This window comes from Cyprinodon tularosa, unplaced genomic scaffold, assembly GCF_016077235.1.
Source record: "Cyprinodon tularosa strain WSP-4 unplaced genomic scaffold, ASM1607723v1 ctg465, whole genome shotgun sequence".
In the NCBI taxonomy this organism is placed as follows: Eukaryota; Metazoa; Chordata; class Actinopteri; order Cyprinodontiformes; family Cyprinodontidae; genus Cyprinodon; species Cyprinodon tularosa.
This window is the reverse complement of record NW_024039191.1, coordinates 360,809-376,792: the sequence shown is the minus strand read 5'-3', so window position 1 is coordinate 376,792 and position 15,984 is coordinate 360,809. Positions and strand designations below refer to the sequence as shown.

The 15,984-nt window shown below is 40.1% G+C and overlaps 1 protein-coding gene across 2 annotated transcripts in view; it reads right to left on the bottom strand.

The window, feature by feature from the left end:
* The window catches only part of LOC119793969 (unconventional myosin-IXAa-like), a 187,950-nt gene that overhangs the window by 141,804 nt on the left and 30,162 nt on the right, over positions 1-15,984 (bottom strand). For both annotated transcript variants that reach the window (XM_038301304.1, XM_038301303.1), the window contains exon 2: positions 1,160-2,129. In XM_038301304.1, coding sequence (XP_038157232.1) covers positions 1,160-2,062 — 903 coding nt within the window. In that variant the 5' untranslated portion in view covers positions 2,063-2,129. The remainder of the gene's footprint in view (positions 1-1,159; positions 2,130-15,984) is intronic.

Genomic DNA, 15,984 nt, shown 5'->3' with positions numbered 1-15,984 from the left:
CACATCACTCCCAGGGTACATTTTTAGGGTAAATATATTTTACCCTAAAAACAAATTCTTTAAAATATGCAAATCTTAACTCGAAAAAGGAAAAAAAAACAAAGAAAATGATAATAAAAAAAAAAATTCAAATATTTCATGTTGTCCTTTTAAAACTAATAATGTGTATCATCTCATCTATCCTTACACCCGCAGTGATCCTGTTTCAAAGGCCCTGAATCGAATGGAGGTTTCTATTGGGTCTGTACAGACTTTGATGAAATGCTGAGTTGATTCAGTTATTTCAATCAACGGTGTTGGAGTAAGTATGCAAAACACATGCCCTCCAGGAAGGAAATTGGACACCAGTGGTTTAAAGTTACTTTAAAGTCTGTGACACAGCCATTAATTAGGGATATCCAGTAATAGCAGACAGACACTTTAGTCAGAGTGACGAACGGTGAACAAACATTCAGAAAATGAAAAGAAACCAAAAAAGCAGCAAAATAAATTCAAAATCTGAAGAACTTTGCTAAAATATCAAATTATCAAATAATCTACAAACAGGCCAAGAAAATAGCTCCATTGAAGATAGTTGGTGGATTTTAAAAAACTTTCCTGCTGTGGAAAAAGACGCCAACATGACAATGCACTCAAACTATAACAATCTTCCTGAACATCCTCCAGAGAAGCAGAGGTTAACGCATCTCCAAGCACATGAACCATCATAGAAAAATCATAGATTCCTTAGAAACAAACCAAAAAAGTTAAACAATCCACTGGACTTTGTTATGAAGTTTTAAACTTTTTTAATTCAAAATGTCATCAAGTTCGAAGCTTTATAGAGTGGACCAATAGAAAGCCTTGTTTTGGCTTAGAAAACAAGCAAATTGAACCGAATGAATGGGTCAACGCCTTTGAAATGGGGGTCGTTTGGTTTCCTCGTTAGTCTGTAATACCTGAAAGACATACACAGGGTCCATTCTATAGAGCTTCGACATAAAGGAATTGAAAAAGTTTCCTGGATGGGAAGTGAACTGTCTTAAAACTTGGAAAGTCCAGTGGATTGTTTTTAACCTTCTTGGAATGACTCTGACCTGCATGACTGAGAATCTTCAGCAGCACTTCGAAACAAACAGGAATCCATTTGTTCCAACAGCTGTTTTAGTAAAAGTCTTACCTCTAAAACTGGTCCTGCTCCCAGGATGATCTGCTCCACACCACTGGCAAAACCCTTTTGGCTGAGAGCCGTCAGGTGATGAATGAGGAAGTTGGTGCTCTGCGTTTTCCCCGATCCACTCTCACCAGAAATCACGATGCACTGGTTCTTCCGCCGCTGCAGCATGGCATGATACGCCACGTCAGCCACGGCATAAATGTGCGGCTCTAGCTTTCCCAGTGTGTGGTTGTCATATAGTTTGACATATTTAGGATTATAGATGGGTAAGAACTGGAAAGGGTTAATCACAATAAGAATACTCCCAACATAGGTGTAGATCTTCTCCTGTCTGAAACGGGCGCGCAGGCTGTCCAGAAGGGCACGCTCCGTCAGCTCTGGGAGAGCACACAGATCAGAGGGGGGATCGTTCCCAGCTGGCTGCGGTAGGAAACCCCGTTCCACCATGTGCCGCCGTTCCTCCGTCACCCGCAGCCACATCTGCAAGCTACCGCCATAATGTATAGAGCCGTCAAGATTTTTCTCCCGCAGTAGGAAGCGATAGTCCTCGCCACTACACAAGCCGCTGCGATTTTCCAAAGCAGTTCTGGGCCACAGCATCATGCGCTGCACAGGGCAATCCCCAGGGTTGAGGATCCATTCCTCTCCACCAAACTCCTTCACCTCAGCCAACACGTAGCATTTGGTGCGATCCAGGTGCAACCTCTCGATGAGACACTCGATGGCCTCAGCAGCGGTGGTGTTTTTGCGGGCGCCGACGGGGCAGTAAATTGTGCCCTCAGCCAGTGAACCTGGATAGACACGCAGGGTGAACTCCTGGTCTTCCAGGCGTCGCCGCATGCTGCCCGTAATGCCGGCCAGATTGGCGCTGCTGCCGTAGCTGCAGCCGCCATCTTGTAAGCTCATGGTGGTGCAGTAGGTCCCATCGGCAAACCGCTTTCTGGGACCGGAGGAATAACTCAGGACATCCCAACTAGGAGAAACAGACAAGAGGGAGAAACAGAACAAGGTTAGAAAATGTCTGCATATATTAGTAGCACATTTATCAGATTTGACCTTTAACCCACGGGATCAGTTCTTTTTTTTTTCCCATTTTAGTTCTCTTTAAAATGTCCTTGCTGTGGTACAAATTCAGTCATAATAACTTCTTATTGCATTCCTTGCAGATCTTAAAAATACTAAGCTTATGATATCTGTTTTGCGTGAAGTTTTTTTCTGGCCAACTGGCCCACAGAGCATTCCCACAGAACCAGAGGACTTTTAAGGCAGCTTTTCCTGATTGGATCAGAGAGGATTCTTTAACCCTTTAAACTGGGACTGCGATGAAAATGTATTTTCTTCATCAAACACTAGCAGCTAATAGAGTTCAATTACGCCCCATCCACCTCAAATGTTATGTTCATCTTCCTCTAGAGACCTTCCTTAGGGCAGTGGCCTCACCGGCTGGCGTCTGGCAGCCGTTAGCCATGATCGTTTCTCAATACAGGTACTTTTGCGTTTTCATGTGCTCGTGAAACATCATCATTCTCAGCCGTCTCAAGACGGACAGCTGTCCCTGCATGCATCACAGCAGCAGCTCTTATTCAGCAGTATCACTTATTCTTTTCCAGAATAAGTGAGACAACTGCCCATGTGAGGCATCCAACTTCTATAAATAAACATGAATTAACTGGAAACGCTTCTTGTTACCTCGCCGAGCCCAATTAGAGGAAACGGCCTGACTAGAGGTTATGAGACTGTTTGGTATATGCCCCTTAAAGAGTTAAACTTGCTTAATCACGCTGCAAATAAGAGAAGAAAAGCAGGCTTGACATACACCCAAATGCATCATGAAAGCTTCAGGCTTTTCCATTACTTTGAGTCACAACAGTCATTTAATTCATGGCGTTTTCATGCGTCTCGTTACCGACCAGGCCGACTGAATGAGCTTATTGTTCTTAAGAGTTAAGGAAACCACTATCACTAACAGTCGCACAACAGAAGCACGGGACCGAGTCAAAGACAGAGGCAAGAGCTGATAGCTATTCAAAACCAGCATGAGCAGCGGTTAGAGGAATTGAAGGTGAAAGACTAGGGTTTATCAGACTGCATGCATGTGCTAACGCTATGTGATAATCCAGAGGCTGTAAAAGTGTGCCAAGATTAACAGCTGCCACCTCAAACACAAGAGAGGCTTAATGAGAGGACACTGGCTTAATTCACAACGTCCCTGCTGATAGTGAACACTGCACTTTATTCTGTCACTCTTTTTCTCACACACTCAAACATACAGTCTGCTTTCACGGGCTGAACTGCTCCAATCACTGTGTAGAGCAGAGTAAATCGCTTGTTTAATTGCAACAGAGACATCATACTGTATTAATGCCACTACCGAACATTGTTTTTATTATCGCTGATATTTACAGTGCTTTTTATCGCAGCTGTTAAACCTGCAAAAAGAGAGAATTAAAGAGGACCAGACTGATCTAGAGACTGAACCATTCTCCTCTCTAAGGCGGCTTCTTTCTGTTAATGTCCAAACTATTCTACTCCAATGTTTCTCCCCAGATCTGTTTGAACATTTTAGTTAATACCTGCTTATTTTAGTAAAAGTTTTCTAGATTTAAAAAAAAAGGAAAGAAAAAGGGAAACTGTGGGAGAGGAAAAGATGAGGCAGTACTGTAGGTCGCCCTTTGGGTGCTCCAGACAGATCCTCCTCTCCCTCCTGCTGTCTGGAATAATCCTGACCACCTACAGTCGTCTGCAGCAGCCCAGCGCCACCAGACAGGGTTGGATAGAGAGGAAAAAGACAGGCTAAGTTTGAGGGCTGAAACTGTGAGGCAGAGACTGAAGAGAGATCGATGGGAGAGGAGAACAGGACTCAAAATAACAAGCAATCAGTCTTCAGACCCCTAATGAGCTGTGCAAATGGGTACAAAGTCAAGAGTTTCAAGGTTATTGGGGAGGGATGGAAATGCATTCAGCATCCATGACTCAGCTGTGCTGTTGGAGCTGTTCTGTAATGCATATATGGATTCTAACTCTAATCAGTAAACCCTAGAAACTTCCACTGCAGATCATGCAAATGGAAGCTTATTACAGGTGTCTAAAAATCACAACTGGTGAAAAATTAAACCCACAATCTGATAAATCTTAGAATAGATCCCCTAAACCAACGCTTAGAGGATGGAAACGGCCGTGTTTTCCACACAGCAAACACTTAGAGTTTCTGCACCAAGACTAAATATAGTCAAGTTTAAATAAAAACTAGGCTTTTGACAGACTGATTATGAGTTAGTGAAACAAGCTGTGTTTTATCATGCTAATTAGCTTGTCAAGCTAATAATTATAGCATTTAGCTAATTAGCTGAGTCATATTTCTGTTCCAAGATTGCAGATTCTCAGTCCCTCCTGAGGTCTGGTCCGCTCCAGGCTTTGACTCCGCCCAGCTACACAGACAAAAAAGATTTAATTGGTGGAGAGACCTATCTTCCAAAATGAGTGCCAATGGCAACAGTTTTGGAAAATCACAGACAGCTGCATGAAACATTGTTTTTCTGTGGTCTTTGGGTGAGATTTATATGGGTTGGTTGTCAACTTGGTGACTCTGTCACTTTATTTGGTGACTTTTCAAACCCATCTAAAGCCGGGCATACACTGTGATTTTTTGCCCTTTTCGGGACGATTTTCCAGCTGTGCAAGAAATGTTTCAATCAGGCCGAGTTTCCTCCTCGCCGTGGGTCCTGCGTCGTGTAGTATAACAAGGGTTGATTAGCCACTCACGACCACCTCCAGATCAGGAATCGTAAGATGGGGAGAAAATTAAACCTGTTTGAAAATCAGTCGGCCGTCGTAAGGTGGTCGTGGGCAAATCCTGCTGTTTAAGCAGAACTACGAGCCGATTTATCAGAACCTCGAGCATAGCACATGTGCAAACAAGGGAGTTCTTCCTCTTCCAGATTGACGAGTCCGACCAGCTCCATTTCTCGGTGCGACGGGTGGTTTTTAAATGTGCAATGTGAGCAGGTAGATCGCATCAGAGCGTCGGGCCGCACACTGTGAGAACATGCATTGTGTTAACCTGACTCCGCCAGATGGATTTGCTCTGCATATCCATCTGATAATCCAGGTTTCCAGATGGATATGCGGAGCAAATCCATCTGGAAACCTTCCGCTAAAGTAATTTTGGGAAGGGGCGAAAATACTGGTTAGCTGATTGGCCTATGTTGGTGATAGACGGGCCAAATAAACCAATCAGATCAACGAAGCATATGACGTACTAACAGAGCGACAACGAAAACACAACCACAAGCCAGGCTACTCTTGCCGAAACCAGTCGGGAGAAGAGCAAAAACATCTTTTTCTCTGAGAAAAGCCTCCAGAGCAGTGTTTTGCTCTTCTTTCAGTGAAGAAATACATGAAGCCGGCATGTTCTTTAGACTAAACTGTCGCGCTTCTCGTTGCGTCACACCTCAACCCGCCTCAAAGCCAACGCTGATTGGACGTTCGTTTGGTGAACGACTCCAAATTTTCTTTAACGGAGAGTCTCCAGACTGATCTGCAAGTGAAACCTTGAAAGCTCACGAGATCAGGATGGTCTCATGAGGCTAGCATTGTGTAGCTAGGTACAAAGATTGAAAATATTGCACATTCTATGCCCAGCTTAACAACTAGTGACTTTTTTTTTCTCCAAATAAATATCTAGATACAAATCTAGTAACTTCAGTGAGGAATGAGAAAGCCTCCTTTCCTGACAGTGACTCAGACGCAGCAGCTGCAGCCCACGCCTCCAGTCAGAGAGAGCAGAGTAACTGTCCTCTGTTGCCAAACACCTGATCAAAGCATTCACTAATCACTTTAAAAAGTGGGATGTAAATATAACATTAAGCTTTTGACTCCAATTACCAAATATGAAGACTGGTTGATGACGTTGGTAAGCAGCCTTTAGGGCAGCAAATAATGAGTTTTCCTTGTTGGCAAATGTTTTGCACTGGCAAAATGAAAGTGCAAGAATGAGAGCGAAAACTAAATGCGTGAGATTGTGTAGAAACATGACGGTGCGTAGAAGTTTAACCTCAGTCATCACTTATTTGAGCAGAGTGGCTCAGACCTCTTCAGTTGGTTCCTCTTCTGATTTCTGAGGTCTTGCTGAGTATCATCATTCAGAGTTATAGGACTGAAAGCTGCTTGTGACGGCCGCTCTCATGCCTTCCCGTCACCAGATGCTGAAAGCAAACGGTGCAGTTTCTTCTGATCAAAATGGATGACAGACTGAGTGACTAATCTGTCACATACTTCTCACTACAGGGACACATTTACACCAAATGTATGAAGCAGAGCAACATATTTATTTTCTCCCGTATCTGTAGCTACAGGTTTGTATGAGGTTCTGGAGGACTGAGTCACAGGAGAGTACTATATAGTTGTGTATGGATACTTTACACTATAAAGAGGAAGCAAAAGATTCAACATGAGAATCTGAACAATCAGTTGGTATCTTGGAAGTTCTTATGTGAAATATATCCTCAGAGAAAACAAAACGCTGCTTTATTTCCAGCACCAGCAGGAATGACTTGTTCCAAACCGTTTTTATGGAAAATTGTAGGGCTGCAACAATGAATCGATAAAATCGATAAAAATCGACTTTTAAAAGCGTTGGCAACGAATTTAATCATCGATTAGTTGTGTCGCGCGATTAATGCGTCATCCGCCGCCGCCGTCATCCCGGGGAAGAAAAAAAAATATGGCGGAGCGAGTCAGCGCCGCAGTTGCGGTGTTGCCAACTCAGCGACTTTTCAGACCCCTCCAGCGACTATTTTTTTAAAAAGCGACTAGCGACAAATCTGGCGACTTTTTACGGTGTCACTGGCGGCTTTTGGAGAGTCTTACGTGAAAGCATGTATCGTTCCTACTCTTGTCCTCCAGCGGCAGCTGCTGCCGTGGGGCGCCTCCCCCATCCCGACGCCTTTCTCCCTCTCCCACAAGAATCCCTCTCAGCGCTGCAGTCCGAGCCGCAGGATTTTAGTGAGGAGTTTACCCTCAGCGTCCAGACTGCAAATGAAGCGCGCATGCCCCGGGATTGACGGCGCAAATTGATCACAATAATTAAAATAGCCTGCGCTTTGTAAAGTGAAAAAAGTCGTAACATGCAACTTTTGTAAAAACAAATAAACATGGCACGGAAGCACCACTGTTATGACGCAGCATCTGAAAAGAAAACATGTTGGAGCCTTCAATGGCAGTGAAGAGAGCTGATCAGCAGGATGAATAACCATGTTTGTTTCATTTTAAAGTGGGGAAACGTAACGTTAGTTTCTCAGGTAGCTCATCTGATGCTTTCCTTAGCTTGTTAGTAGGTTACAGACAGTGATAAGGTTGGCTACTTATTTTACTTTTAATTTCATTTGAATTAGCTTAAGCAGCGTTTATATTTACTTTATAAATAAATTAATTTGCAAATTATGAGGGCAAGGCTTTTAAAGTTTAAATCTTCTGGCAAAGATAAAGTAAAGAAGATCCTGAAATTTATGGAAGTAAAGCAGAATAAAATCCAGCAAGATCAGTAATATGTCAATTAAGTATATGCCAAATTCCCATGTAAATATCTGTCTTTGGAGGATGTGTTTTTTAGCACCCCTAGTTCTCTCATTTTTATTCCAAATACAATTTATAATTTGAATCACAGGGCTATTTTTATCTCTATGGTTCAGTATTTTCTCAAGTAGCAACTTTAACTGCTATACTTTCCTGTCTTAAAAGGCAGAACTCTTCTAGTCTAAAAAAACCTCATTTGTTGAAATGGGGGGGCCTATTGTTTGAACCCCTTAGGGGCTTTAAAAAACAAAAATGCCTGTCTCTTTTTGCGCTTTATGAAACAAAGTACCCTATATTTTGTGGATGTACAGCTACATTTCTCATGTAAGTTTGCGTAGTTTTAAAACAAACATTTATTTTTCATATTGCACCAGTACAGTTAATGAGAAACCTGTACTTGTGTGCTTGTTTGTTCTGTCTAAAATGTTTTTTGTTGAATAAAGAGGTTAATATAAAAAAAATATTTTGTGTCCGATTCATCGATTAATCGAAAAAATAATCGGCCGATTCATCGATTTTCAAAATAATCGTTAGTTGCAGCCCTAGAAAATTGTTCAGCCAATATGTCTAAACCCCTCCGACACTCCTGTTTACGCGCAGTTTCCTATATTTCAGTGTCATACAGAAAACTGACAGTTGTGTGGTTCTTCTCTCCCTCCTGTGTAGCTCACAGCTTGACTGAGCCGTCAAGTTTCTTATTTTAAACAGTTCCTGGGATGTTTGATTGTGAAATATTATTTGTTTATAAGAACTGCTAACTTCCACCTTCATTCTGCTTCTATTTTAATGCCGTTATGTTGACCAGTCCACTGGCGTGTCCGGTGAAATAAAAAATGACTATTGCTTTTTAAGGTAAGCCTAATTTTTGCATTTATTTAAAATTACAAACCCTCCACCCACTTAGAAAAAACCTCTTACCAGTTTTTTTTTTTTATGTACCCAAAGGAAACAAATACAGTTTTTTTTATAAGTAATAAAAAATAATTATTTACTTCTATTTAAAGAAGGAACTAAATAGAACCGTAAAAGCAAAAAGACAACACCCCTGCTTGACACAGAGAACCACTGTTAATTCCACATGCTTGGATTATCCAGGTTTCACAAATAATCCACTATGTTTGTCGACACTTAGATACAGGTAACGCGTTTCTAAACATGTAAAGATAAACAGCAAGTTAGAAAATATGGTGGCAGCTTAGAATCTACAGACATCTAAACCTCTCCTGCTCTGCCAGCTTCATGTTGGCTCTCTGATGCAGCGGAGGGGGGCTGCATGGTGAACATCTGATAACAACAGATGTAAAATGGTGTACTAGAAGTGCTAACGGCTACAATTCCCCCATTTAGACCAGCTAGAAACGTTTCCAGTGCAGCTCTGCATTCCCCATTTAAAGCCTAATGAGGTAGAGGAAGCAGGGAAGCTCAACTCATCTGCTGTTAACCAGCAGGTTTTACTACCTGGTGTAAAAAGAAGACTGAAAGCCGACTGGAGGAGGGACGACTTAAGCCTCTTTCCCCCTGACAGTAACGTGTGTCTTTAAAACATCAGTCGACCTGCTAATAATCAGCGTTTGGCTCCCTTCCCATTGGCAAAAAGCTGGTCTAACCCCTCACTGGCGGCTTGGTGGCCTCTATCCTACCGCGACTACGTGTCTGGTGACATCATCACGCTGGGTTAGCCTTGATGATGTTACCAGTGCGACAGAAATCAGATAGGTAAACAATAGAGCCAGGGCGTAGTCAGTGCGCTTTATTTTTGTCCCTCTGAATCCCTCTCAGCAGTGCTGCTCCATGTTTATGGAATGATAGAGCTGTTTTGGCTTGTTAGATCAGAAGCAAAATGCATTACAGAATTTAGCAGGTCAACCCAGCTCTGAGAAGCACTAAAACGAACATGACCGTAACATCCAGACTTCACTGCAGACCAAGTTTTAATAATGATTGATTGAACTGTGAGGTGATGTAGGCCAGGTGTGGAGCAGCTGAACGGAGACCAGGTAACAGATGAAAGCTTTGGTGTGTGTGACGTTTTGGTTTGACCATCAGCTGTTCAGATTGGACTTTAAGTTCATGTGGTGAGGCAATGAGCTCAGAGAGAGAATAAAATGAAGGGAGCGTCTTTAAGAGGGTCTGTCAATCAGCTGACTAGAGAAAAGCCCAAGTCAAAAAAAAGAAATCTTTCTTAAGGTCGACTGATATTCATAAGGAGGGTTATTTCCTGAGAGAGCAGAAGAGAGAAACAATGTGAAGCCTAGAAAGGGAAAAAAAAGATGGCCGTCTGGCCTAAACGGAGAAGATAAAATAACCATCTAAGTGTCTGTGTGTAAACTTTTCCATTATCCTGCCAGAAAACCACAATGCCTTCATCTTAACAACGCGGTTTAAAAAAGATCCATCAGAAGCTGTACTACAGTAATAATGAACTCATTTCTTTGTCTTTAAGTGGCAATAAAAACTATCAGAGAACCTTTAAAAACATGATGCCAGAGATGCTGAGAAATATCCAGCCTACAAAAAGACAAGCTCTGAGTTTGGAAGCAGAAACCTGGCGAGGCATGGACTGATCATCAGCATAAATTAGCAGTTTAAAAAGCAACGGATTAAACAGCGATTATCGCTGGCTACTGTCGGAATCAGGGTTACCTTCCTTTTCTCCATTCCAAACCAAACCAACTTATTCATAAAAGAGATGGTGCTTTGTTTTTTAAGCACATTTTTGTTTTAGTTTTGATGTTAAAAATTAAAATGAAAAATTCTTCAACAAATAAGATTTTGTCATATCTTTCTAAAAGATAGCAACAGTCCCAAACATACGGTGGCTGGAAGGTCCAAACCAACATTACAAAATCCACCTACAAACGAGGTGAAGATTGCTTTTGTCATCAAGTCTACAAAAGTACAAAAGGTTCCAGGTCCCATTTGTAGCTTGTTATTGAGAAAGATTTACAGCATAATATTTGTGAAAAATGAGAAAACAACATCTCATATTTTACTTGTTATTAAGTGTTTCTTTGGACGTAACCAAATCCATTTCCAGGTAATAATTATACAAATGTTAGAATACGCACATAGATGAAAAGAACATTTTTATACTAAAAAAAAGGGCAATTGTAGTGATTAAAGGAGGTGGAGAGGATGGGGGCCGTGAGACACCACTGGGGATTGCATCAAACACTATGAGCCGCTCTTTTAGATTAAAAGGAAGTTAAAAACAGGTTAAATGTCAAAGTTAGACAACAGATGACTGTTTGGATTCAGTAATTATCTGAGAAGATATGTTCCCCTTTCAATCTGCTTTTCATGCTTGTTTCTCTATAAAAATGGGGATTAGAGAGGTAACATAATTCAATAAAACAACTTATTACCAATAACTGATTAGGTATCACATTTAGTCAATGTTTCAACAGCAAATTCACAATAAATAATTGCTTAAGTTCTATTTATAATACCTTATGTGTGCATCTTTCTATTTAATTCAATTCAGTTTGTTTCTATAGAACAATTTCACAACACATGTCAACTCAAGGCACTTTACAGAGAAAATTCAACCAGGTCATCCAGTCCGATTGATTCAAAGTTTATATCCAAGGAAAACCAGCTGATTGCATCGACTCATTGACTCAAAGGCAATCCCTCACAATGGAAGAATAACTCATTAATATTATAAATCTCTTTTCCAAGAGTCTCCTGGGCAAGGCAGCAGAATTAAACGTACGAAAGACAAGACAAACTCAAAAATTACTAAACCAAGAAAAATCATATGATCAATCATTAATGTGGCAGTAATAATAACTTTAGATGATTGTAAAATATATTCAAATTTAGCCAAAATAACAGGGATGATGACTTCAAATCCATCTGCTAGTTATTACAGAAAATAATGTATTTTTGGCCATCTTGGTTCTGACCTTTGAGACGTGCATGAAATGACGTCCTGAGAACAGATGCATTCAAGTCAGATGAAGAAAGATGCTCCAAAACGCATTTATAAATAAAACTTAATCAACTCATATATTCACAGCAATAATAACAAGGCACCGTATAACCGTGAGATTTTTCCCTCCAGGTTTTACTGTGAGAATCTCACCTTGAGCCTAAATGTCTAAACCTGGCTTCTGCTGCTCAGAATGACATAAATCTGAGCCTACAGCTCGCAAACACGTTGTCCCACAAAACGCTCCAACTGCATCGAAATAAAAAACTCATCTGCTGTTTTTCTTTCTGCATTCAGACACCTTTAATAAAGGTCATTACTCATTAGGAGTTTCACGGTGCCAAACAATAAACAATCACATCATTCTCATCTCTAAACCAAATAAATCCCCAGATTAGCTCTTTGGCAAAGAAGGACAATTACAAACTGGAACTTTTTACTCCTACTGAAGCAAGCAGCTAATGAAACACGAAGCACAACAGGAGTCGGCGCCTTTCTGAGAAATAAAGAAAAACAAAGCTGCCAGGGACGTCAGGCATGTGTCCAACGTATTAAATGCACAGGAGAACTCAGCTCCCCGCCCCCTTCTGACGGCCGGTTCTCACCAGAACAACAGCAGTAAACACCAAACCTCAGCATTCCTGGACGCTGCTGACACACACACACACCATGCATAAACGCTGGAGGTGTGTCACCTACTGACTGCACCAAGATGATGGTGGAGCAGGCGGTAGAACTGGAACGGCGTGATGATGTCAAACCTGCACTCCTAACGAGTCTGCATCCAATTATGATTTACATTCAGATCCTTTTCAGCCTTCTCTTTCACACCTCGACTCAGTGAAGCACAAAATCCTTTGAAGTTTGGACAAAATGATTCTTTCATATACAAGATTTGAGTTAATGAAGATTTTTAAGATAAATTGTGAGGAAAATAACTTCATGTCAAATTATTTAAGTCTTTTTAACTGATAAAAAAATATAAAATAAAACCTGAAGGTGATTTCTTGGAATTTCATGGCAAAAAAAAACAAAAACAAAGAAACAAAAGAAGTGGAATAGGATTGACATGGTTTGAAATGTTTCAATAAATTTAAACTAGGTAAAAATAAGCAAACTGTGCATTAAGTTCCTTTTATTTTAATTTTCCTGAAAATAAAACTGAGTGTTGAGATGAAAAGACATCAGAAGTCTGAAAGGTTGTGTTGCCTACTCAGCAACTTTAGACGTGTTATCGTCGTCTTTTTTTTTTTAAATCACACCTGAAGAGCTTGATAGAAACAATCAAATGAATTTAATCAATTTAATAAATTTTGCAAAAATAAAATTGATTAAATTTTGCTTAACCAGTGGTGACCTACTGGTTAAGGGCTGATGTTCTAAACACATAATGGCATCACACTTTGCATCGCCTTTTTAATGCATTAATGAATGGAAACACATCCTATTCCTATTTTCTTTCTTCTGACCTTTTAAATGTTTTGTCAAAATGTATGCAACATTTGGATAAAAACACAGCTTTTGATGCTATATCTAGCCGACCTTTCAGACCCCCTTACCAAATGTTGTGTGTGAAAGCACCAATAATTTAGCATCTTAGACGAGCAGAGAGTGCTGCTGTGAGCCCCTCCTTCCTCTAAGGACTGGCAGGCAGTCAGACCCAGCAGCAAACTGTCTGCAGAGAGAGGAGAGAGACTCCCTTCTTCCAATGATTCCACCGAATTAAAAAAAATTCTTTAATTGTTTTTCACGCTGGACTAAAATAGATCCCCCCCTGCATTTATTTCATACACAGCTTCATCCAATGAGTCCACCTCTACTAATTGACTTTAAGCTAAACAAGATTGATTGATGCAGTTTTGCTTTAGGTAAAATATTATATATAAAGAACTTGTTTTTAGTTCTAAACATATTGAGAGCACTTTTAATCTTCCTCTGTCCTACAGTTCGATTCAAGTATTATCAAATATGCTAATCAGGTGATGACGTCATCTAGCGACGTCTAGGAAAGCCAATGGCGACTTTGGTCACAAACATGGACGGGACCAAAGAAACCTGAGAGAGAAATACAGCCAATATGGTCTAAATGGAACCAAAGTAAAAATGTTCTGACCCAAGAGTGAAAAAAAAAAAAACACCTGCCCACTGTGGGGATGCTTCTGTTAGCCAAATGGAAGGAATAAAACCTGTGGGAGGCTACAGAAGAACAGGGAAGAAGGTTCCCATCGGGGTTCAGATCTGCTCCAATCCAAAGAAATGTTTTTATTTTTTATCCTGACCTTTTTATAGAGCAAAAAAAAAACAAGAGAAAAGGAAAGAAAACTGAAAAAAGATAACTTAATTATCAAGATCTGCCATTTTTCCCCCAATTTTTTAAAAATGTTTGCAAGAAGCGAGTTACTGAATGTTTTTATGTGAATGTTGTTTTTTTTTTTTTTTTTGCAAATGTTAGGTTTTATTTCGAACTAATCACAAAACAAAGGATGCATTCCTTTTTTTAATGGTGTCATTCTTTGTCACGATTTTTTATATTTGATCAAAACCTGTATAGAAAACTCAAACCACTACTTATTAATCATTTTATATTACAGACACTGCTGATTGCTAAATAACCTTCATCAGGAGCCAAAGCGAAATGCACAAACAGACACATTCAGCTCCAAGACCACAGATTGGAGATCCCAGGGTTAGATAGAAAAATGTAACTAAGAATTACGGTCATATCTAATATCGATATAGGTTTTCTATCTGACTGAGTTTTTCCAAATTAGGGAAATTTATTGGTTTTCTTCAGGCTGGTAGAAACTGTTTCTAAAAAGCATCAACATGGGATTTTAAATAAAAATACGACAGGAGAGCAAATTCTTACCCCATGTATTCGTCCTCCATGTTAACCTGATATGTCTAGACCCTGTTAAAGTGTTCTACATCAACATCAAGTCTTCATTTTTGTGTCCTGCAGATTACACAATGGGACATTTGTGGTAAACTCTAAATTAATGCGTCACTGTGTGCCAAACTGGGAAAGTCTGCAATCCTCTGTTAGTCAGAGCTATAGCTAAAGATGGACACATAAGTCAAAGCATTCAGCCAAGTTTCCTTCGAAAGTTAAAGCAAACGGGCTCAATAATAAATTCCTTGTGCCTGACTGTCTGTGTGTGGGTCTGATCCAGGATTCCAGCTGGGCACCGCAGCTCAGAGGAACCCAGCCCACACCGACAGAAACATCTGCCAAAGGCCAGGCGCACAAAGTGTCGAGTCATTCAGCGCAAGCAAAAAAAAAAAGTGTGTAAAATTCAAGTCCTGCACTAGAAAATAACAAAATCTTAGCATCTGGTTCTAAAATAACTCTAAACTGAAATGACAGTTTCTTCTGGATTGGAATGGGTGTAATGTCAATGTAAAACCTCCTTCCTTCACAGCAGACTACAGCCGCCTTGTCAGGTTTCAGTCCACACTGTCATTACACCTAAGCTCCTAAAACAGACATTAATTAAAGGAGAAAGGGCTAAAAAACATGTATAGTACACATTATATACTAAACCCACCCCCATTATGGGTCCTTGTTCATCTCACCTTCATGCTATTGGGACATTAATGTCATGGGGATTTTCAAGAGAATTACTCAAAATTCTGCGGCCAAATAAATTATATCATATTATTAAAATAATCATCAACGAATTTGGCAATTGTACCATCATTAACTGGAGTAAAACAAAAATCCAATCAGAACAGTAATTCAGCCAAAACTGTATGAAAAACATTTAAAAAACACCTTTGAATTAAAAAAGGATAAGGGAACCATAAGTTCCATTTTATCTTGATTTCCTTTAACTTTATGTAAAAAAAAAAAAAAACCTCTTATAATCCAGTAAAGCTAGCAGACAGTGTACAAATAGCTGACACAGAGAGGGCTGAGCTTTAGTTGTGTTTACGTTCAAACTTCACTCAGCAGCAGGAGCATCCATGGCTACAGATGGTAAATGAACCCATGTCTGTGAGCAATAAGGTGTTGATTTTATTTTTAGGAAAGGAATCCAACTATTGGTCTGATTACTAATTTGAATCCAATTCTCAGATTGACCAGCGTATTCAGCAGTCGTGCCCCAACATCAAATTAAGCATCGGCACGGCCTTCATTTGCTATTCACTGTTAAGATTAACATTTTCAATTCTTATTTATATTTTCTGTGTAGCTGTTAAACTTGACTATTTCCAACATTTCTTATTGTGTCATTTTTATAATCTAAATGGAGGAATAAAAACCAATATCATATCAAATATAGGCCATAAAAAATGTATTTGGCAGAACACCAGTTAA